The sequence below is a fragment of the Diceros bicornis genome, chromosome 34 (assembly GCF_020826845.1).
Source record: "Diceros bicornis minor isolate mBicDic1 chromosome 34, mDicBic1.mat.cur, whole genome shotgun sequence".
Taxonomy (NCBI): domain Eukaryota; kingdom Metazoa; phylum Chordata; class Mammalia; order Perissodactyla; family Rhinocerotidae; genus Diceros; species Diceros bicornis.
Window position 1 is genome coordinate 35,387,247 of NC_080773.1, and position 22,273 is coordinate 35,409,519.

General features: G+C 45.6%; 1 protein-coding gene across 1 annotated transcript; it reads left to right on the top strand.

Annotated features, from left to right (window-relative positions):
* The first annotated feature begins 323 nt into the window (after positions 1-323).
* Positions 324-21,171, top strand: LOC131397489 (zinc finger protein 543-like). Its single transcript, XM_058530443.1, has 4 exons — positions 324-691; positions 3,306-3,432; positions 14,385-14,480; positions 19,240-21,171. Exons 1-4 carry the CDS (start codon positions 662-664, stop codon positions 21,078-21,080), a joined length of 2,094 nt encoding a protein of 697 aa, XP_058386426.1. The 5' UTR covers positions 324-661; the 3' UTR covers positions 21,081-21,171.
* The last annotated feature ends 1,102 nt before the right edge of the window (positions 21,172-22,273 follow it).

The following is a 22,273-nucleotide window of genomic DNA, read 5'->3' on the forward strand; positions in this document are numbered from 1 at the left end:
CCCCGCCTCCTGAGCCTCGATTTCCCCGGGCGCAGAATGGACGCTCTCGCCCCTGCCCCTGTTCCTCCGAATTGTGCCTACTGTGAAGAGGCGACAGGATGCAGGGCTCCCGGCCTCACACGCGCTTCAGCGGGGAAACGCGGGCTGGGAAAATTCCTCACAGCCGGTGCCTTGTGAGGCAGAAACTACACTACCCAGAAGGCTGTGCACCGCGTGTCTGCGCGGGCGCTGGGCCAATGACGGCCCACGCCGGCAGGGGTGGAACTTCCGGCTCCTCCGAGTCGTACGTCGTCTGTCTATGCCGGGCAGGTGCTGCTGGGCTGTGGGGCCTTGAGCGATGGGCCGTGCGCGTTTCCCAGGCCCGAGTAGGGAAGGGCGGTCAGGAGGGCAGGGCCCACCTCCGCGTTTTTGTACGAGCCGAACACCCGCCCTGTGTCCTCCGTAACGGGGGTGTCCCTTCAGGTCCTGCCCGGGCCCCAGCCTCTGTGTCCGCAGCCCTCACGCGACGCCCTGGGCCTCGTGCGCCTTTCACGCCGGGGAAACTGAGGCTCGGAGGGCGACAGTCAGCCGAGGCCACCTCACTCTGGGCAAGGGAGGGGCGGCGGCCGGCTGAATCCTGTCGCCGCCTCTCCGGGCCCCGCTCTCTCCACAGGGTCCCGTGATGGCGGCGGCGTGCAGGGACCCGGCGCGGGTGAGTTGACGATGTTTTCGGCGTTGCTGCTTCTCTGCTAGTTCGCGGAGGGCTCCAGGGCGGGGTGGAGGCCGCCTAAGCCACTCGATTTCTCTCTGTCCTTGTCGTTTATTTACAGCAAGTGGCGCCGGCTTGTCACTTATCCGGAGTCCTACAGCAGCGTCGGGTCTCTGACAGGTGTTCAGTCAGTGCGGGAAGGATGATTGAAGTTTCCTTCCAGGGGCTCCCATTACGCTTATAAGTCCAGCGCGCCGCCGTGGCCTGCGGGTCCCTTCCCCTTCCTCCCGGCCCCCCTCCTCTGACCTTCCGTTCTTCCCTGCCTCACGGTTCTTCCGACGCACCCACCTGGCCATGCTCGGTTCTCTCTCATACCCTTCTGCCTTTGCGTTGGCTTTTGCCTGCGACACTGTCCCTGTGTCTTTGCAGGGCCTCCCTCTCACATCCTGCTGGCCTCTGCTCAGACGTCGCCTATGTGGAGAGGATTCTCCTAGCAGTTCAGGCTAAAAGGACCCCCTCCCGGCTTGTCATGCTCTGGCATTCTTGTGTAGGGAGCCTGGCAAAATTAAATAAGTGTGCCTGGTGGGATTTGTCCGGGATGTTGTGGGAGCAAAGAGAAAACAACAAAAGAACCATAATAGCTGGCCTTCATTTGAGTCCTTACTGTGGGCTGACAGGCAGGCAGGCATAATATATCACTTCATTTAATCCTCAACTCCTCAGAGTTAAGTTCTGTTGTTATCACTGTTTTGCAAAAGTACAACTCGAGGCTTAGAGAGGTTCAGTTACCTGCCCAAGTTCACTGCAGCTCTTTTTTTTTTTTAAGTACTTAATTTAATTTTATTTTATTATTTTTTATTTTTTGTGAGGAAGATCAGCCCTGAGCTAACATCTATACCAATCCTCCTCTTTTTGCTGAGGAAGACTGGCCCCGGGCTAACATCCATGCACATCTTCCTCCACTTTATGTGGGCCGCCGCCACAGCATGGCTTGACAAGTGGTGCGTTGGGTGAGCGCCCCAATCGGAACCTGGGCCGCCAGCAGCGGAGCACGGGCACTTAACCGCTATGCCATGAGGCGGCCCCCACTGCAGCTCTTAAGTAGCAGAAACTAACAACCAGTAGTTCACCACCACAGCCTGTATTTTTACCCTCTTCTGTCCGAACAGTGGATAGGGAGGCCTGCAGGTGACACCTAAAGTAAACTATGCAAGCCAAGTGGGCTTCCTTCCAGTCAGTGGTCTTGGGCACCAGTGGGCGACATGGCATTTTAGCAGGTGGAAGTGTGTGGAAAAAAAAAAGATGTATTGGCTGTTTAAGGAGTTCCCTGAGGACCTGTGGGGTTGCCATAGTCCTTCCCCCACCCCACTCCACCCCCCCATCTGCTGAGACATGTCCTGGGAGGGCCAGACTGTGTGGTCATTTGCTGAATGTTCCATCCTGCTCAGCCAGAACAGACATCATGGCCAGTCGGAGGCCGTTATTCTCATGGCCCCGCCTGCATTGTCCTCGGCTACTCTTGTTTTCTGGTCCTGAAGTATTCTGTCCTCACGGATACATGCTGTCAGGACTCAGGTAGGAAAAGAAGTGATGGCTCATTGTGGGTTCTCCCTGGGAGTCTCCAAGGCGCAGACGGCAACAGGAGCTGCTCCAGGCCCTGCCACCTCCCAAGCAGGTGCCACCAACTCAGGTGACTGTCCTGTGAGGTGGGTGATAATGAACCCACTCCTCTGCCAATATCCACAGAAATATTTTCAGTGGTGGCTGAAATGAATGTAACTGTGAAATTTATTTGAAATGCTTCACATCTTCGTTAACTATGGTTTTACTTTTAATGGAGGAGTGTCAGGGTTATGCAGTTAGGCTCTAGACGAGAGGGACCTGAGTTCAAATCCTGTCTCTGCTCATAACACATGTCAACTTTGGGTGAACTGGTAGAGCTCCCTGGACTTCACGTCCCTGACTGGCATGAAGATAATGATGGTGTTGACCTAGGGCTGTGACCAGTCACCCCAGTGTTTCTTTTACAAGTATTGTTTCTTTAGTTCTCGTAACTGTTATTGCTGAGTGAGAATTATTGTATTGATCCAGAAATCGAGGTTCAGAGAAATGAAGTCCCCAAGTTCACACAGCAGGCAAGTGTTGATTTTAAGATTTTGGATTCAAACATCAGGAGTATGACTAAAGCGCTAGGGACTTGCATTCATTTCTGACACAACATGTGAAGCCTTCAGCACCAGGCAGGCACACAATGAGGACCAATGAGGACCAATGAGTCCCGGGTAATGTTGCTGTAATTATTATTGGTATTGTTTTCATTATCATTATTACTCTTTCCCATTTCTCTGACATCTTAGATTCCTCACCATTCTGTGCCTCAGTCCACACAGGATGGTCCTGACCCTGTGCCATTCTCCACTGGCTCCCACATGGGAGGCCTCTGTCCCCTGTACTGCTGTAATCAGTGCAAAGCAGTGTCCGTCTCCTGGAGCCCAGTGCAGAGCTCAGCCCTCGGGAGGTGTTTGGCCTCATTGCACCTTCACCGTCGAGAGAGACGGTCTGTGATCCCATTCAGCAGCCCCAAGACCAACACTGCTGCCTCTGTTTGACTTTCCAGGTGTCTGTGACCTTTGAGGATGTGGCCGTGACTTTTACCCAGGAGGAGTGGGGGCAGTTGGAGCCCATCCAGAGGACCCTGTACCAGGAGGTGACGCTGGAGACCTGCAGGCTCCTGGTCTCTCTGGGTAAGGCCTCCCCAACTGTGCCATGTGGAGGACCTGTCACCTCCTTCATTCCACCCTCTGGCTCCAGGCTTGGCTGGTCAAGAAGGCCTCTGTAGCCCACCTACCCTCCTCCCCACAACTTCAGTTGTTTTCTAGACTCACCTCTTTCTGCCTGGTCTCCTTATATCTCAGAGAGGGTTGGGCAGAAATATAGTTTGCCTTTGGTCGCAGCCAAAGGAGAGGGATGTGGGGAGGAAATGAGGGTGTCTCTCAGAAGCCAAAAGCAAGAATTCCAGTGGGGCTCCTCAAGGGACTGGTGTAGGAACTTAGAGAAGCGCGATTGTGCCCTGGCTTCTGGGTCTCTTGTCCTGGCCTCTCTCTCTGGGTCTGCCCATGTCACTGTCTTTTCACAGTGGCTTTTTCTGCCACACTTATTTTGCAGAAAGATATGGTCACCTAGTTCTTGCTTTCTGAGGCCCACACAGTCCTTGTCTCTACTTCTTTCTGTCTATGTATATTGTTTCTCTGTTCATGCTCCACTCATTTAAGTCTCCCAGCATGTCGTCCTTGGCAGGTAAGGAAAATGGGGCCGTTGCAGTGGATCTCATAAAACTTAATCCATTCAATTTAAAAGACACGTCTTTGGGCTGGCCCCGTGGCTTGGCTGTTAAGTGCGTGCGCTCTGATGCTGGCGGCCCGGGTTCGGATCCTGGGCGCGCACTGACGCACTGCCTCTCTGGCCATGCTGAGGCCGCGTCCCACATACAGCAACTAGAAGAATGTGCAACTATGACATACAGCTATCTACTGGGGCTTTGGGGGAAAAATAAATAAATAAATAAAATTAAAAAAAAAAAAAGAAAAATCCTCATTTAAAAAAAAAAAATAAAAGACACGTCTTCATTGTGAAAAGCTCTCTTCTGCGTTTTTTTTGGTAGTAGAAGTTCTTTGTTTTGTAAAATGTTGGTTAGAATAGATGATATTTGATGTTTATGCAGATGTCTCTATTTGACCAAATCCATGTGTGGGATTCCCAATTTTTTACTTTTAGTGGTGCATGAAATGCTGAAGTCTGTTGTCATCAAGTCTGCCCCTCCCTCTGGCCCCTGTTTCCTGAGGATTGAATCATTCCGCTCACGTCTCCCTCTCACCACCACAGCTCACTTGGTCTGAGGCTGCCGGCTCCACACAGGAGTGTTGCTGTTCCTCCTTCGTTTAGCGCTTGGGAGACCAGGGTCTGGTGCCAGACCTCCGGTGTCCAGTCCCCGCTCTGCTGCTTGTGAGCTGTGTGTTCCTGAGCAAGTTACTGAACCCCTCTCTGCCTCAGTTATCTCATAGGTAAAATGAGGTAATATAGTAGCTATTTCCCAGGGCGCTTGTGCGGGTAAATGGCTCAGAACAATGCCTGGTGATGCCTTGCTATATGCAGGTTTAGCAATTGTGACTCCTGCTGCTGTCAGTACTGTTAATAATATCATCATCCTTCATGTTGGCATGGTCATCATCCTCACACTTGGACTTGGCATTTTCTGGAACAATGTTATGTAGCTTTGTAGTTAAATAGGCCAGATTCCAGAGATGACTAGACCCTGGTTTCCATCTTGGCTCAGCCGTTCATCATTTCCATGGTTTCAGCAAATCACTTTATCTGCCTGACTCTTGGTTTCTTCATCTATAAAATGGTGCTAATCACAGTATGTCCTTCATATGGGTGATGTAAGGAAATCCTGAAATAGAATTTTTCATGCAGGGCCCACAGGAAGCACAATATAATGCTTTGCTTCAGGCCTAAAAAAGACTTAGATCAATGAAGACACATACCTTGCTCCTGAATGAAAAGACTTGATATTTTAAATATGTCATTTCTTTTCTAAATTAGTGCATAAATTTAATTAAATTTTTTAAAAAACGTAATGCATGGGGCCAGCCTGGTGGCGTAGTGGTTGGGTTCATGAGCTCTGCTTTGGCAGCTTGGGGTTGGTGGGTTTGGATCCCGGGCGCAGACATACACACCACTCATCAAGCCATGCTGTGGCAGCATCCCACATACAAAATAGAGGAAGATGGGCACAGATGTTAGCTCAGGGCCAATCTTCCTCACACACACACAAAACAAAACATAATGCATTTAAATAGCTTGTCTCAGTCCCTGGGATATAAATGTTAGTTCTTGGGTTTTTTTGTTTTTTTGGTGAGGAAGATTCTCCCTGAGCTGACATCTGTGGCAATCTTCCTCTATTTTGTATGTGGGATGCTACCGCAGCATGGCCAGCAAGTGGTGTATGTCTGCGCCCGGGATCTAAACCTATAAACCTGGGCCGCTGAAGCAGAGCGTGCTGAACTTAACCATTATGCCACGGGGCTGGCCCTGGGGTTTTCCTTTTTAAGACTATTTTTTTAGAGCAGTTTTGGGTTCACAACAAAATTGAGAGGAAGGTACAGAGATTTCCCATATAGCCCCTACCCTTACATGTGCATAGACTCTCCCCATTATCAACATTTCCCCCCAGAGTGGTACATTTGTTACAGTTAATGAACCTACACTGACACATCATCATCACCCAAAGTCCGTAGTTTACATTAGAGTTTGCTCTTGGTGTTGTATATTCTGTGGATTTGGACAGATGTATAATGACATGTACCCATCATTATAGTGTCATACAGAATATTTTAGCTGCCCTAAAAATCCTCTTTGTTCTGCCTATTCTTCCCATCCCCTGCCAACCCCTGGCTACCGCTGATCTTTTTACTGTTTCCATTTGTGTTTTCCGACATGTCATATAGTAGGAATCATATAGTATGTAGCCTTTTCAGATTGACTTCTTTCACTTAGTAATATGCATTGAAGGTTCCTCCATGTCATTTCATGGCTTGATAACTCATTTCTTTTTACTGCTGAATAATATTCCATTGTTTGGATGTATCATAGTTTATCCAGTTTATCTGAAGAACATCTTGTTTGGTTCCAAGTTTTGGCAATTATGAATAAAGCTGCTATAAACATCCATGTACAGATTTTTATGTGAACATAAGTTTTTGGCATGTTTGGGTAAATACTAATGAGTGTGATGGCTGGATCTTGTGGTGAAGGTATGTTTAGTTTTGTAAGAACCCAACAAACTGTCTTCCAAAATGGCTATATCATTTTGCATTCCCACCAGCAATGAATGAGAGTTCCTGCTGCTCCTCATCCTCACCAGTGTTTGTTGTCAGTGCTCCAGGTTTTGGCCATTCTAATAGGTGTGTGGTAGTATCGTGTTTTTTGTGTGTGTGTGTGTGAGGAAGATCAGCCCCGAGCTAACATCCATGCTAATCCTCCTCTTTTTGCTGAGGAAGACTGGCTCTGAGCTAACATCTATTGCCAATCCTCCTCTTCTTTTGCCCCCAAAGCCCCAGTAGATAGTGTATGTCATAGATGTACATCCTTCTAGTTGCCGTATGTGGGATGCGGCCTCAGCATGGCCAGAGAAGCAGTGTGTCGGTGTGCGCCCGGGATCCGAACCCAGGCCACCAGTAGCAGAGTGCATGCACTTAACCACTAAGCCACAGGGCTGGCCCTATCTTGTTGTTTTAATTGCTTTTGCCTGATGACGTATTCTGCATCTTTTCCTATGCTTATTTGCCATCTGTATATTGTCTTTGATGAGGTGTCTGTTAAGGTCTTTGGCTCATTTTTTAATCAAGTTCTTTTTGCTTTCTTATTGTCTGGTTTTAAGAGTTCTTCGTATATTTTGGATAACTGTCCTTTATCAGATGTGTGTTTTGCAAATATTTTCTCCCAGTGTGTGGCTTCTCATTCTCTTGGTACTGTCTTTGGCAGAGCAGAAGTTTTTAACTATTTCTTTCATGGATCATGCCTTTGGTGTTTTACCTAAAAAGTCATCACCATACCCATGGTCATCTAGCTTCTCTCCTATAATATCTTCTAGGAGTTTTATGGTTTTATGTTTTATATTTAGGTCTATGATCCGTTTTGAGTTAATTTTTGTGAAGGGTATAAGATCTGCATCTAGATTCTTTTTTCACATGTGGATGTCCAGTTGTTCCAGCACCATTTCTTGAAAAGACTATCTTTGCTCCATTGTATAGCCTTTGTGTATTTGTCAAAGATGAGTTGACTAAATTTATGTTGGTCTATTTCTGGGCTCTCAGTTCTGTTCTATTGATCTATCTTTCACCAGTATCACACTGTCTCGATGACTATAGCTTTATCCTAAGTGTTAAGGTTGGGTAGTGTCAGTCCTCCCACTTTCTTCCTCTTCAGTATTGTGTTGGCTCTTCTGGGTCTTTGGCCTCTCCATATAAACTTGAGTATCAGTTTGTTGACATCTGCAAAATGACTTGCTGGGATTTTGACTGGGATTGCGTTGAATCTGTAGATCAAATGGAGAAGAACTGACAGCTTGACAATATTGAGTCTTCCTATCCATGAACATGAAATAGCTCTCCATTTATTTTGTTCTTTGATTTTGTTTATCAGAGTTTTGTAGTTTTTTCCTTTTTTTTTTTTTTGTGAGGAAGATCAGCTCTGAGCTAACATCCATGCTAATCCTCCTCTTTTTGCTGAGAAAGACCGGCTCTGAGCTAACATCTATTGCCAGTCCTCCTCCTTTTTTTTATTTCCCCAAAGCCCCAGTAGATAGTTGTATGTCATAGTTGCACATCCTTCTAGTTGCTGTATGTGGGACACTGCTTCAGCATGGCCGGAGAAGTGGTGCGTCGGTGCACGCCCGGGATCCGAACCCGGGCTGCCAGTAGCAGAGCGTGCGCACTTAACCACTAAGTCACGGGGCCGGCCCTGTAGTTTTTTCATATAGATCTTGTACATGTTTTGTTAGATTTATGCCTAAGTGTTTCATTTTGGGGGAGTGCTAATGTAAATGCTAATGCATTTTTAATTTTAAATTCTATTTGTTCATTGCTGGTATATAGGAAAGAAATAGACTTTTGTACATTAACCTTGTATCCTGCAACCTTGCAATAATCCTGTATCCATACTCTAATTGCTTATTAGTTCCAGAAGTCTTTTGTTGACTTGGATTTTTTACATATTGGATTTTGGATTTTTGTCATCTGCTGATAAAGACAGTTTAATTTCTTCCTTCGCAATCTGTATACCTTTTATTTCATTTTCTTTTTTTATTGTATTAGCTAGTACTTCCAGTATGATGTTGAAAAACAATGGTGAGAGAGGTCATCCTTGCCTTATTCCTGATCTTAGTGTGAAAGCTTGAAGTTTCTCACCTTTAAAGAGGATGTTAGCTGTAGGGTTTTTTGTAGACGTTCTTTATCAAGTTGAGGAAGTTCTTCTCTTTTCCTAGTTTGCTGAGAGTTCTTTTTTTTTAATGAATGGATGTTGGATGTTATCAAATGCTTTTCTGCATCTATTGATATGATTGATTTTTCTTCTTTAGCCTATTAATGTGACGTTAATTGATTTTCGAACGTTGAACCACGTTTGTATAGCTGGGATAAATGCCACTTGGTTGTGGTGTATACTATTTTTATACGTTGTTGGTTTGATTTGCTAATATTTTGTGGAGGATTTTTTTTATCTGTGTTCATGAGAGCTATTGTGTGTAGTTTTCTTGTAATGTTTTTGGCTGGTTTTGGTATTAGGATAATGCTGACCTCACAGATTGAGGTAGGAAATATCTCCTCTGCTTCTATCTCTGGAAGAGATTTTAGGGAATTGGTATAATTTCTTCCTTCAGTGTTTGGTAGAATTCACTAGTGAACCCATTTGGGCCTAGTGCTTTCTGTTTTAGAAGGTTATTAATTATTGATTCAATTTTCTTAATAAATATAGGCCTATTCAGATTGTTTCTTTTTGTATGACTTTTAGCAGATTGTATCTTTGAAGTCCACTTCATCTTGGTTATCAAATTTGTGAGCATAGAGTAGTTAATCGTATTCCCTTAATATCCTTTTAATGTCCATGGGATCTGTAGTGGTGTCCCCTCTTTCATGTCTGATATTAGTGGTTTGTGTTCTTTCTTTTTTTTTTAGTTAGCCTGGCTAGAAGCTTATCAATTTTAGATCTTTTCAGAGAACCAGATTTTGGTTTCGTTGTTTTTCTCTGTTGATTTCCTTTTTTTCAATTTCATTGATTTCTGCTCTAATTCTTATTTCTTCGTACTGTTTACTTTTGATTTAATTTGCTCTTCTTTTTCTAATTTCCTAAGGTGGAAGTTTATATAATTGACTTTAGATCTTTCTTCCTTTTAAAAATATGCATTCCATGCTATAAATTTCTCTATAAGTACTGCTTTCACTGCATCCCACAAATTTTGATAAGTTGTATTTTCATTTTCATTTAGTTCAGAATCCTTTTTTATTTTTTACTCTCTTGAGATTGCTTCCTAGACCCCTGTGTTATTTAGAAGTCTGTTATTTAATCTCCACGTATTTGGGGATTTTCCAGTTATCTTTCAGTTATTGATTTCTAGTTTATTATTTTGTAGTCTGAGAGGAGACAGTATATGATTTCTATTCTTTTTAAAATTTATTAAGGTGTGTTTTATGGCCCAGAATAGGGTAAATGTTCCAGGTGCACTTGAGAATGTGTATTCTGTTGTTGGATGAAGTAGTCTGTAAATGTCAGTTATATCCAGTTAATTGATGGTGTGATTGAGTTCAGTTATGTCATTACTGATTTTCTGCCTGTTGTATCTGTCCATTTCTGATAGAGGGGTAGTGCCGTCTTCAACTGTGATAGTGGATTCATTTATTTCTCCTTGTCGTTCTATCAGTTTTTGCCTCATCTAGTTTGATGCTGTGTTGTTAGGCACAGGCACATTAAAGATTTTTATGTCTTCTTGGCACATTGTCCCCTTTATCATGCTGTAATGCCATTTTTTATCCCTGATAATTTTGCTTGCTTTGAAGTCTGGTCTGTCTGAAATTAATATAGCTACTCCTGCTCTCTTTTGACTAGTATTAGCATGGGATATTTTTCTCCAGCCATTTACTTTTTTTTTTTTTTTTTTTTTTTTTTTTTGTGAGGAGATCAGCCCTGTGCTAACATCCACCAATCCTCCTCTTTTTTTGCTGAGGAAGACGGCCCTGGGCTAACATCCGTGCCCATCCTCCTCCACTTTATATGGGACGCCGCCACAGCATGGCTTGCCAAAGCAGTGCGTCGGTGCGCGCCCAGGATCCGAACCAGCGAACCCCGGGCCGCCGCAGCGGAGCGCGCGCACCCAACCGCTTGCGCCACCGGGCCGGCCCCTCCAGCCATTTACTTTTAATCTGTATGTGTCTTTATATTTCCAGTAAGTTTCTTATAGACAACATGTAATTGGGTCTTGTTTTTTGATCCACTCTGACAATCTCTGTCTTGTAATTGGAGCATTTAGACCATTGATATTCCAAGTGATTATTGATATAGTTGGATTAATGTCTACATATTTATTACTGTTTTCTATTTGTTGTCCTTCTTTGTTCCTGTTTTTGTCTTCTATTCTTTTTCTGCCGTTTGTGGTTTCAGTTGAGTATTTCATATTTCTTTCTTAGTGTATGGATTATAGGTTTTTTTTCTTACTTTCTTTAGTTGTTGCTCTAGAGTTTGCAATATACATTTACAACTAATCTAAGTCCACTTTCAAATAACACTATATACCACTACACAGGTAGTGTGAGACCTTATAACAAAATAATCCTCATTCCTCCCTGCTGTTCTTTGTGTCATTGCTGTCATTCATTTCACTTGTATATAAGCATACTTAAGCATGTACACACACACACACACACACAAGATACACATAAGCATACATAGTCAAATAACATTGTTGCTATTATTTTGAACATACTATTATCTGCTAGATCAGTTAAAACAAGTAAAAGTTATTTTATCTTCTCTTATTTCTTCTTCAATATTCCTCCTTTCTTTATGTAGACCCAAGTTTCTGATATACATCATTTTATTTCTCTCTAAAGAACTTCTTTTAACATTTCTTGCAAGGCAGGTCTGCTGCCAACAGATTCCTTCAATTTTTGTTTCTCTGAGAAATTCTTTATTTCTCCTTCACTTTTGAAGGATAATTTCACAGGGTATAGAATTTAAGATTGCTGGGATTTTTCTCTGAACAACTTAAATATTTCTTTCCACTCTCTTCTTGCTTGTATGATTTCTGAGGAGAAATCAGATATAATTCTTGTCTTTGTTCCTCTGTAGGTAAGGTGTTTTTTTCACTCTGGCTTCTTTTGGGGTTTTTTTTCTTTATCTTAGTCTTTCTGTAGTTTTAAAATGATATACCTAGGTGTATTTTTGTTGTTGTTGTTTGGGGTTTTTTTTGGCATTTATCCTGCTTGGTGTTCTCTCCACTTCCTGCATCTGTGGTTTGGTGTCTGACATTAATTTGGGGGAAATTCTCAGTCATCATTGTTTCAAGTATTTTTTCTGTTTTGTTCTCTCTTGTTTCTCCTTCTGTTATTTTTATGACTTGTATATTATACCTTTTGTGGTTGTCCTGCAGTCCTTGGATATGCTGTTCTGTTTTTTTCAGTCTTTGTTCTCTTTGCTTTTCTTTTTTGGAGGGTTCTATTGATAACATCCTCAAGCTCAGAGATATCTTTCTTCAGCTGTGTGCAGTCTACAAATAAGCCCATCAAAGACATTCTTCAGTGTTTTTGATCTGTCGTGTTTCTTTTTGGTTCTTAGTTAGGATTTCCATCTCTCTGCTCACATTGCCCCTCTGTTCTTGCATGCTGTGTGCTTCATCTATTAGAGCGCCAAGCATATTAATCATAGTTGTTTTAAATTCCCGGTCTGATATTTGCAACATCCCTGCCATGTCTGGTTCTGAAGGTTGTTCCGTCTCTTCAAATTGTGTTTTTTGCCTTTTAGTATGGCTTGTAATTTTTTCTTGATAGCTGGACATGATGTACTGGGTGAAAGGAACTGCTGTAAATAGACCTTTAATAATGTCATGGTGAGGTATGGGGAGATGGGGAAGCATTCTGTAGTCCTAGGATTAGGGCTCAGTCTTTCCCTGAGACTGTGTATTTCCCTGAGACTGTAAACCTCACTAGTTTCTCAGTATTTTTCTCCCTGACTTAGGTAGGACAGGATGGCTAGAGTTGACTGGAGTGGGTTATTTTCCTTCCCCAGGTCAGTTAGGCTCTGATAAAACCCCAGCAGTTTAGGCTCTGGTTAACTAGCTTCTCCTGAAGGCAGGCCTTGTTAAGAACAGAGTGCTCTGGTGTGTTTCAGAGTTGGTTCTGTTTTCTTCCCCTGCCAGAAGCCCAGGGGGATTTTTCTTTTGTATTTACTGTATGAACCTGGTCTAGCTCCTGGAGGTAAATCTCATAATATTGTGAGGGCCCCCCCATGACGGTGTCCCCCTGGAAGGTTTTTACTCTCACACTCAGCCTCTAGCAATTCACTAATTACAGTTCAGGTTTCCTATCCTGGCACTGAAAAGTTGATTTTTCAGTCTGATCAGCTTTTTATTTGTTGTTAGGATGGAGTGGTGACTTCCAAGCTCCTACATGCAGAACCGAACCTGGGAAGTCCCCTAAATATTAGTTTTTGGCTTATTATTAGGATTAAGAATTCCCTGGCAACATGGCCGATTGATGAAGCACCTGAACTCAGGAGCCACAGTTCAGCGAAGCCTTCTCAGGAAGTGATGTTTGAGCTTAGAGCCAAAGAGTTAGAGTTAGCTAGACAGAGCAAGATGGGGAGAGAACAGCATCCCAGGTAGAAGGGCCAACATGTGGAAAGGTCCTGAGGTTGTGGGAGCATGACTCCTCACAGAGCTGAAGGGAGGTCTCATTTACCTTTCCATTGCCCTGTGGTAGACATCAGTGAACGTTTGCTTAGTGATGACTGATGAGATTTCTGGGGGTCCTGGTACCTCTGCCACTGACTTCTGTACAGAGTCTTTACCCCTACATTTGTCAATATGTGTTTGGCTACCTGACAGACCAGCTCAAACAGTCTTCTCCCTGAAGGAAATTGATTATCTCACCTAATAAGGAGTTCAGAGGTGGTGCTGGCTCACAGGTTGGTGGGTACCAACCCGGTTATCTGTTTCTTTGCTTCCTCTCCTTGATCCTGATGCTCAGGCTAGTTCCCTCACAGAAGTCACAAGATGCTTCAGGACGACAGGAGCTGCAGGCGCCTCATTCAGCCCTTCCTGGAGTAAAACTTTCTCTTTACTCAGAGTGGCTGGCATAGGTCACCTGCCTACCTCAGACTACCAATAATCAGGGATGCCATTTGTGAGATGGTAGAGACCAGGGCTTTTTAACCGACCAGGTGGGCTACTATCACCTGGGGTGTGTTTAAAATCAACTGATGCCTGGGCCTCACCCCAAAGATTGTGTTTGAATTGGTCTGTGGTGGCTGCCAGGCACCCAGGTGTTGTGGAGGTGCAGGGAGGTGGAGGCCCCTGACTTGGATTCATTAGAAAGCGTCTTCAGGGGCTGGCCCAGTGGCGCAAGCGGTTAAGCGCACGCAATCCACTGCAGTGGCCTGGGGTTCACCAGTTCAGATCCCAGGCGTGCACTGATGCACCGCTTGGCAAGCCATGCTGTGGCGGCATCCCATATAAAGTGGAGGAAGATGGGCATGGATGTTAGCCCAGGGCCGGTCTTCCTCAGCAAAAAAAAAAAAAAAAAAAAGAGGAGGATTGACAAATGTTAGCACAGGACTGATCTTCCTCACAAAAAAAAGAAGAAAAAGAAAGCGTCTTCAGGAAACATGTTTGAGCAGTTTTGGGATTCCAAAGGATGGAGATCCAAGGGAACTGGTGCTGTCTGTCTCCACAGCCAGCAGTGATGTCTTCAGTCTCTGGGGCCCAGTGAGGGGTTTTTGCAGTTGGTTTCCAGGTCCCAACATTTTGTTTGCATGTATAGGAGCAGCTCCATTCCCAGGTCTCCTCCAAATCCTGAAGTCCCAATTTAGAGCGAGAGGTTTCTTTCTTCTCACCAGAATCCCCATGTTGTCTTTCTTTCTGCGTGAACAGGCTGTCCTTTGCCCAAACCAGAACTGATCTACCCGTTGGAACACAGCCCCGAGTTACGGACGTTGAAGAGAGGCCTCTCCCCAAGCTCCTGCCCAGGTGGGTGCCAGCAGCTGGCCAGTGGGGGTCACAGCAGCTTACAGACAGCAGGGTGACCATGGCTCTGGAATTGGTGGGGACTTTCTTATTATGGCCTCTCTGAAGGCTTGGGATCCATGGAGCCATTTAAGCTGGGGTCCCTTTGCCTCCCCTTCCCCACCCCATCACACTCTTTCCTGTTCCTGGGGAGGTGTGGGGCATGTAGGTAGGTTCAGGCTCTCGGCTCCAGTTGCCTGGGCTCGGAAAAAAACTGTCTGTGACACACAGCAGCCTTGTGGCCCTGAGGAGTTTGCACAGTATGCCTTTGTGCATAAGATCAGCCAAGGTAAACCTAGCTGGTCTAACAGGCTGTTCCAAAATCTCGTTGGGTCAGTGTATGAAAAGTATGTTTTTGTTTTTTTTTTTTTGTGAGGAAGACCAGCCCTGAGCTAACATCCGATGCCAATCCTCCTCTTTTTTTTGCTGAAGAACACTGGCCCTGGGCTAACATCTGTGCCCATCTTCCTCTACTTTACATGGGACGCCGCCACAGCATGGCTTAACAGGCAGTGCATCGGTGCGCGCCCGGGATCCGAAGCGGCAAACCCTGGGCCGCTGCAGCGGATCGCACGCACTTAACCGCTTGCGCCACTGGGCCGGCCCTGAAAAGTATGTTTCTCACACCAACGACTGTACATGTGGGTCAGCAGGGAGCTGTGAACCATACAGTTATCCAGGGACCCAGATACCTTCTGTCGTCAACATGAGACTTTACGGTTGTCCTGGCACCCTCCAGCTGATAGAGGGGAAAGGAGAGAAGAGAAGATGTCACACTCACTCCCACACACATTATTTCCCCTCACATTCCACTGACAAGACATCTGGCCTCACTTGGGTGCCTGGGGCTGGGAAATGAGGCTGAGCTGTGTGTCCAAGGAGAGGAGCAAAGGGTTGGGTGAGTGTGGTCTGCTACTCGCAGTCTGTTCCAGAAAATGCTAGTGATAATAGCCTGTGTGTCATTCTGTGTTGTTTGAGAATGTAATCGATTATGCGTGAATCTGCTTCGCACTGGGCCTGACCCATAGTGAGTGGCTCAGCAAAAGTAAGCTATTAGTATTATTCACATCATGCTATTAGTCCTATTGAGTAGTGAGAATATCTCACATTTCCTTCTGAACTTGAAGGAAACAAGGCCTTTCCAGCTACACTGTGCATTCCACCCTGTTCCACCTTCTCCATCCACCCCTCCTCTGAGCGTCAGTCAGAATCTCAGAAGCCCTCCCTTGTTCCCTCTCTTCCTGTCCCTCCTGATTGGTAAAACCTCAAGGTGACATTTGACCTTCTCTGCCCCACATCTGGGCTGCTGAGGGCACTGAAACCATCATGTGTGTTGATTGCTACCACTGCAGAGTCATGCTCTCTCCCCTCTATTGGTCCCTTGGGCTGCTCAACCAGCCCGTGAATGTCTTTGTCCATCTGCTCTGTAGCCCCTCAGAGTCTGTTCCAAACCTTCACTCTGGTCCTCAATCCCACATCTCCTATGAATGTGGAAAAGGGACCTTTCGCTCAACATGCCTGAGAGGGAGGTAATGATCTTGCCCGCTCCTCCCACCTCTCCTGCTGGTTAGAAGGCTAGATGCAACCTCAGACAGCTCCTCCACACGTCCATCTCCACCAACCCCTGCATCCAGACAAATCCAGCTCCTGTCCATCCTACATGGAAGTGTCTTGACTCCATCACTTCCACCACCCACATGAGACCCATCCCCAGTCTCTGTCCAGGTTTTCATCTTCTACCTGGGTGATGCCAGCACACTCAGAGCTGGTCTCTCCACATCTCCTGTGTGCCTTTGGTCTGCTCTGTCTCCCACACCAGCTCCCTCAGCCACTCAGACCTGGTTCCAAACCTTCACCCCTCCCCCAGCCACTGATGTCTCCACATATTTTCACGGTGAAAACAGAGTCTACGTCCTTGTGTTGCTAATTCCTCAGCCCTTAACACATTCATCTCATTTTGTCATGTGTAGCTTAGCTTCTTACCTTCCCAGAGGAGACCCTGCCCTGAACCATGGCCAATTCCTACACCAGAATCTAGATCACACCTTTTTAGGGAACTTGCTTTTTCACTTCTTTTCTGCCTCTTCTGTAACTTGATCCATTCTCTACCCAACATAAATATGCACTTGCCTCACACTTGAGGAAAGTAAATAAAAAACGCTTATGTCTCTGTAATGACTTCACACTGGCATTGACTGTACTTTCCCTGTACAATCGATCTTCTTGGAGAAGTTGTCTCACTCTTGCAAGAGATATCTACACTTGCGTTCCATCCCTTCCATTTACTATTATTTTCTTTTACTTTTAGAAGGAGGTGTAACTCATATGCTGTGTTGCAGAAAAATCTTAAGTGGTCAGCCGGATGAATTTTTGTATATGTATAAACCCATGTAACCACCACCTAGGTCAACATGTAGAATATTTCCAACACGTCATCAGGGTCTTCTGCTCTCGATAGCTCCTTCTGCTAGGTAAGCCCTATTTAGAATATCAGCATAGATTGGATTTGACTGTTGAACCCCACAGTATCCTGTCTGTCATATCTGTCTTCTTTTGACCATCATTATGTCTCTGAGGTTCTTCTCAAGTGGTTGCGTACGGTTGGTGTTTGTTCACTCTCGGTACAGTGTAACATCTCATTGTGTGAAAAACTGCACTCATTTATCTGTTCCCCTCTTGATGGGCATTCCTGTTGTTTTCAGCCTAATTCTGCTTGTTATGTTTTTTGGTGTGTGTAAGCACTGGTTCCTGGGAGGAATATATTCTGGTATGTGTACAGGTCAGGTCATGGAGTAGGAATGTGTTCAGCTTTAGTAGAAACTGCCAAACAGTGCTGCAGAGTGACTGCACCCTTTCACATTCCAGGCCTTCGAGGGGGTTCCTCTGCACCACAGCACTGAAATGTTCATTATTTATACATCGCTGCTTTGCTCCCCATTTTAAAATACAGCAGCGGCCGTAATAATAATGCGTCATGGCCCACAGTGTACTGAACGCTCCTGCAGTGTCCAGCACTGTGCCAAGCGCTGTACAGGCATTTTCTCATTTAACTCTCCCGACAGCCTGTGAGGCAGGAACTGAGAGTCTCAGTTTTTCAGATGAGGAAATTGAGACAGGATCGGCCAAGTCGTTTGTCCAGTGTCAGCTGATAGTTCAGGCACAGTTTGAGCAGAGGTGTTCTGGCTCCAGAGCTGACACTCCTGACCTCCGTGCCGTGTAAGCTCATGACGTGGCGCAGACTTTTCGGATGGTGTCGTGTTTGAGCGATTGGCCCTCTGGGTTCTCTGCCCCTGTTCTCACTGGGCCTTTGTTCTCTTCTTACTCTGGTCACCACTTTAATGTTGGCTCATCTGGCATCTCATGTTCTTCTTACTCTTAAATACTCTCCAAGGTTAATCCACACATTCTTACACCTTCGTTTTACATGCTTCCTGGTTAGGTCCCAGATGAATATTATTTGACTAACCTATAACAAAAAATTAAAGCTAACGTGTGTTGATTTTTCACTTGGTATCTGGCACCATCCTGAATGTGGTATATGCGATGTTTTACCTCATCCTCACAACATTCCTACTCTGGCTCTCTTTTTAGCTTTATTTTTTAGAAGAGAAGATGAAGGCTTATGGAATTTGAGTACGTTGCCAGGTGCTGCAAAGCTAATATTGAGTTCTTCTGGAACGTGGGCCTAGGATTTTTGTGGTCAGAGACCATGATCTTAACCATAATACTCATGTGACCTCCAACTTTTGTTTAGTGGACTCAGGTACAGATTTCAATTAATCATAAACCTTGGTTTGTGATACATTGTTATCACTGATTTTTGAATGACCTTGATTAATTGATATATTAATTACATTATTTATTTATTCATTCATTTCTTTTTGAAAATAATACACTAAACATCACCAAACTCAAGAATGAGAACATTACTTATACCCTGCTGTCTTAGTCAGTCTGGGCTGCTATAAGAAGAATGCCACAGACTGGGCGGCTTAAAGAAACAGACATTTATTTCTCACAGTTCTAGAGGCTGGAAGTCCAAGATCAAGGTCCTGGCAGATCTGGTGTCTGGTGAGGGCCTGCTTCCTGCTGTGCAGATGGCAGTCTCATTCTGTCGTCATGTGGCAGAGGGAAGAAGCAAGCTCTCTTGGTGTCTTCTTGGAAGGACACTAATCGCCTCTTGGAGGCTCCACTCTCACCAGCCCCATCCTGATACACTGCAGTTCCCTGATTCTTGGGAGACTGTGCCTTTGTTTGTTCTATTTCCTAAGGCTGAGATGGCCTTCCCACTTTCTCTGTGCAGCAACTTCTACCTCTCCAGTGGGACTCAGCTCATAACCCTGTCTGGGAGCCTCCCTGACCTCTTCCTGTCTCCCATCTAGGTTGCATTAGGTGCCCCTTCACTGGCCTCTTTTAGCACCTTGAGATGTTCTTGCTTTGAGCAAACTCACCACATGCAGTGTCATCATTACTCTGTCTACCTGCCCCTCGTCTCCAGACACTCATGTCCCCCTTCCGTCCTCTCCCTCTGGATTTCTCCTCTAAAGGTTCCAAGAGTCTAAGGCCCAAAAAGAAAGAAATTGCAAACCTGGGTTCCAGAGATTTGAGGACACAGCAGGTGCAGAGCCACATTTTCATCTTCTTGTTCTCAGTGAAGTTGTGATTTCATTTCGTCTGTGTTGCCATCACTACTAAGCCCTTTTCTATATTGTATTCCCTTCAGGTGACAGCACAGAACCTGAGACCACAGAGACTATTCCTTCTCACCTGGCCTTGTTTCAGGAAGTCTCACCCCAGGAATGCCTGACTCAGCAAGCCCCAGGGGACTCCCAGGTGGGGCAAGGCAAGGATCAGGATGGGCCATCGGAAATTCAGGAAAGCCACTCCAGACCAGGGATAGACCCCCAGGGGGAGATCCTCCCTGGGAAAAGGAGCCCTGAACATGATGGTTTAGGGACAGATGATGGTCTACACTCAAGGATTGCACAGGAGCGAGTCTCTCCAGGAGATATTCTCTACGAACGTGACTCACGTGGACCAGTGAAAGATCGTTTGATTCGTGAAAGGAAACATCCCTATAAGTGCGAGGAATGTGGGAAAGTGTTTAACAAGAACTGCTTCCTTGTTCGACATGAGCAGATTCATACTGGAGTGAAGCCCTATGAGTGCACAGAGTGTGGGAAAACTTTTAGCAAGAGCACACACCTTCTCCAGCACCAAATGATCCACACTGGGGAGAGGCCCTATGAGTGCATGGAGTGTGGGAAGGCCTTCAACCGCAGGTCACACCTCACGAGGCACCAGCGGATTCACACTGGAGAGAAGCCTTATAAGTGCAGCGAATGTGGAAAGGCCTTCACTCATCGCTCCAATTTAGTGTTGCATAACAGAAGCCACACTGGTGAAAAACCCTTTGTGTGCAAAGAATGTGGGAAAGCCTTTCGAGATAAGACAGGTTTCCTTCGACACTACATCATCCACACAGGGGAGAAGCCCTTTGAGTGCATGGAGTGTGGGAAGGCCTTCAACCGGAGGTCACACCTCACGTGGCACCAGCAGATCCATAGTGGAGTGAGACCCTTTGAATGCAGTGAATGTGGGAAGGCCTTTTGCGACAGCACAGACCTCATTCAACACTACGTCATCCACACTGGAGAGAAGCCATATAAGTGCCTCGAATGTGGGAAGGCCTTCTACCGCAGGTCACACCTCAAGCAGCACCAGCGGAGTCACACTGGGGAGAAACCCTATGAGTGCACTGAATGTGGAAAGGCCTTCACCCACTGCTCCACTTTTATCTTGCATAAAAGGGTCCACACTGGGGAAAAACCCTATGAGTGCAAAGAATGTGGGAAAGCCTTTAGCAATCGGTCAGACCTCATTCGACACTTCAGCATCCACACTGAAGAGAAGCCCTATGAGTGCATGGAGTGTGGGAAGGCCTTCAACCGCAGGTCATACCTCACAAGACACCAGCGGATTCACAGTGGAGAGAAGCCCTATGAATGCATTGAGTGTGGCAAGGCCTTTTGCCAGAGGGCAAACCTCATTCGACACGCCATTATCCACACTGGAGAGAAGCCTTATGTGTGCACCGAATGTGGAAAGGCCTTCACCTACTGCTACACTTTTATCTTGCATAAAAGGGCCCACATTGGAGAAAAACCTTTTGAGTGCAAAGAATGTGGGAAAGGCTTTAGCACTAGGAAAGACCTCATTCGACACATCAGCATCCATGCTGGAGAGAAGCCCTTTGAGTGCATGGAGTGTGGGAAGGCTTTCAACCGCAGGTCAGGCCTCACAAGGCACCAGCGGATTCATAGTGGAGAGAAGCCTTATGAATGCGTGGAATGCGGGAAGACCTTCTGCTGGAGCACAAGCCTCATTCGACACTCTGTCATCCACACTGGAGAGAAGCCCTATGAGTGCAGTGAGTGTGGAAAGGCCTTCAGTCGCAGCTCATCCCTCACGCAGCATCAGAGGGTTCATTCTGGGAGAAACCCTGTCAGTGTAACAGAAGTGGAAAGACACTTCACAAGTGGGCAATCCTCGGTCAGCCTCTAAGAACTACTGGGGAAAGACTTTTTCAATGTAACCACTGAGGAAAATCTTTTGCCAGAGGAAACATCTTACTCAGAATCGGATCATGCATACCAAAAAGAAACCCCTGTTTTCTTCCCTGAAAACCTTCTGTTGCAGGATATCGGTTGTCATCTCAAGAGTCATGTTAGAAATGCACCTAACCTAGAACCTTAGTCTACATCTGAGAATTCATCCAGGAGAGTAATCCAATCTTTACTGTGCCCTTAGTAAAACCTTCAGGCACATCTTTCTCCTTAGTTTACACTGCAGTGTTATCTCAGGGATATTTAAACAAAGAAGGAGGAGACATAGGAGAGAAAATAGAAAGAAATGCAAGCACAGCTTCTCTTAGGCTTCTGTGACAAGCCTATGGCAATTTGTCATCCCTTAGTTGATTCGGGGAGAGGGAAGTGTTGCTTCAGAGACAGGGCCTTGTCCCCTTCATTTGTCTTGTATAGACATTCACGGCTGTCCATTGTCAGGATAGTCAGCCAGTTGAGGGCAGGTCTGGAAACATTTTTTGAAAGCCTTTGTCCTACAGCATTGTCTGTACCCTTGAGTAGCCTAAGTCCTCATGAGAAATATGAAGGCTTGAGTTATGAAGTAACATATTTAAGGAGAGAAAGATGTATGTATGAATGGACCCATTTTACTGCACACTTAAGACTGATTTTTTCAAAAACCTGTTTCTTCGTATGTCTATTTTTTTTTGTTTTTTTTCTTTTTTTTTCTTTTTGTGAGGAAAATCGGCCGTGAGCTAACATCCATGCCGGTCCTCCTCTTTTTGCTGAGGAAGACTGGCCCTGGGCTAACATCCACGCCCATCTTCCTCCACTTTATATGGGACCTCGCCACAGCATGGCTTGACAAGTGGTGCGTCGGTGCGCGCCCGGTTTCCAAACCGGCAAACCCCGGGCCGCCGCAGCAGAGCGCATGCACTTAACTGCTTGCACCACCAAGCCGGCCCCTCTTCGTGTGTCTTTAACTACCTAACATTCATACTTGATCTACTTGTTTATTCTTTTTCTTTATGTTTCTGTGGGGTGAGGATGACAGTGTAGCTGTGCAGCCTTCCCAGATGAATCCTAACTCTCCCCTCACTATGGTTTCTGAGCTTCTTCAATCTTCCTTAAAGAGGCTTCTCCAACAGTTTTCTAGGGGTGGAATTAGAGCCA

What these genes read in the sequence shown, in the direction of transcription:
- LOC131397489 (XM_058530443.1), top strand. Translation starts at nt 662, where the DNA reads ATGGCGGCGGCGTGCAGGGACCCGGCGCGG. An exon ending in CAGGCTCCTGGTCTCTCTGG is followed by an intron (nt 3,433 to 14,384) that starts GTAAGGCCTCCC and finishes CTGCGTGAACAG; the next exon opens with GCTGTCCTTTGCCCAAACCA. An exon ending in CTCCCCAAGCTCCTGCCCAG is followed by an intron (nt 14,481 to 19,239) that starts GTGGGTGCCAGC and finishes TATTCCCTTCAG; the next exon opens with GTGACAGCACAGAACCTGAG.